The sequence below is a fragment of the Octodon degus genome, unplaced genomic scaffold (assembly GCF_000260255.1).
Source record: "Octodon degus isolate 3935 unplaced genomic scaffold, OctDeg1.0 scaffold00026, whole genome shotgun sequence".
Lineage (NCBI taxonomy): Eukaryota > Metazoa > Chordata > Mammalia > Rodentia > Octodontidae > Octodon > Octodon degus.
Window position 1 is genome coordinate 13,891,439 of NW_004524602.1, and position 1,373 is coordinate 13,892,811.

Below are 1,373 nucleotides of genomic sequence, written 5' to 3' on the forward strand. Positions count from 1 at the left end.
AAATGTTATTTATTCATTTTTCTATTTAAGATTTTGGTTTATTGATGTTTTAATTCCTTGGCGTTCAGCATTGTCACTAGTCACAATATCTGGCTCTGTCTAGTGCATTTTTATATTCAGAGGCAGCAGAGGTTGGTTTGGAGTGGGAGAAAGGAAAAACACACATCTGCCTGGGTTTTCCTTTCTTCCAGCTGTATGCAAGTACTAGATGATGAACGCATTTTTAAAATTTCATTAAAAACCGTGCCCAATGGTAAAAGCCCTGTGCACAGCTTTGCATAGCAAAGTGGCACGGGAGGGAGGTGAGGGGGAGAGAGAGAGAGCGTACGCACACGCACATACATGACAGAGACCCTCTTCCAGACAAGAACCTATGGCCGCAGGGGTAAGAGAATTCCTTCTTACTGAGGGGGGAAAAAACCCAAAACACCTGGGTTCTCTTAGTAGTGAATTCTTCAAAAACTTCTAAGAAAGAGGAAAATAAAGTGGAGGCTCTTCCGACAGATGGTGGGGGAGGGGCCGTCGGTCGTCCTGTGTCTCTTCCTTCCGCAGAAGGCTCCCCAGAAACTCTTCCGGCTCCTGGACTTTTGCCTTGAGGGTTTTTTTTTTTTTTTTTTTTTTTTTTTTTTTTTTTTTTTTTTATGGCGTGACTCCCACGTAGCTGTGTATGTAACTTACGTAATAGTTAGCTTTGCAGTAGGATTTCCCGGGTGACTAGAAGTGTAAATTGGCGTCTCTTCATTGCTTGGTTCTAAACCAGGGTTTTAAAAGCCAATTTCTCTTCACTTGTTGATTCAGTAAGCAGACATGTGTCCCCTGGACACTGATTCTAGCCAGAGGAGTGACCCTTGACTGTAGATGTCCTTGCTGCTGTGGGAGGCACATGGCAGTGGAGGGTCATTTGTAAGTTTTTTCTGTCACTTGCTACAGGTCTGAGCTAATGCCACCCAGCACACCCGGGAGTCATTTTCTTCATCGCTGAGGTGGGGAAATATCTGCGCCCCCTGCCCCCCGCCCCCCGCCCGCAAACTTTCTGCCTTTGCCACCAAACAGCTTTGGAATACCTGTGAATTGAGACAGCAGAGCACAGACTGGCACTGTGGCTCGCTCTGTAACAATAGCACTCCGGGGGCTGAGGCAGCAGGACCACTGTGGGTTTGAGGCCAGCGGTGGGCTACAGAATGAAGTCAAGGCAGCCTGAATTACAGAGCAAGACTCCATTCCAAAGGAGGAAAAAAAAAAAAACCAGCAGCACTCAGAGGCCAGAACAGCTCAGTGGTGCTCATCCGGTTCCGGGAGCCTGACTCCTTTCTGTCTGGCCTCAGCTCTACACTGGAGTGGGGCTCAAAGAAAAGATTGCCCCCTGGGGCTAG

At 47.6% G+C, this 1,373-nt stretch overlaps 1 protein-coding gene across 1 annotated transcript in view; it reads left to right on the forward strand.

Moving 5' to 3' along the window:
- C2cd4b (C2 calcium dependent domain containing 4B) overlaps nucleotides 1–1,373 on the forward strand; it is a 2,635-nt gene extending 1,262 nt beyond the window's left edge. Inside the window, exon 2 of the mRNA XM_012514148.2 lies at nucleotides 1,326–1,373. Coding sequence (XP_012369602.1) covers nucleotides 1,326–1,373 — 48 coding nt within the window. The remainder of the gene's footprint in view (nucleotides 1–1,325) is intronic.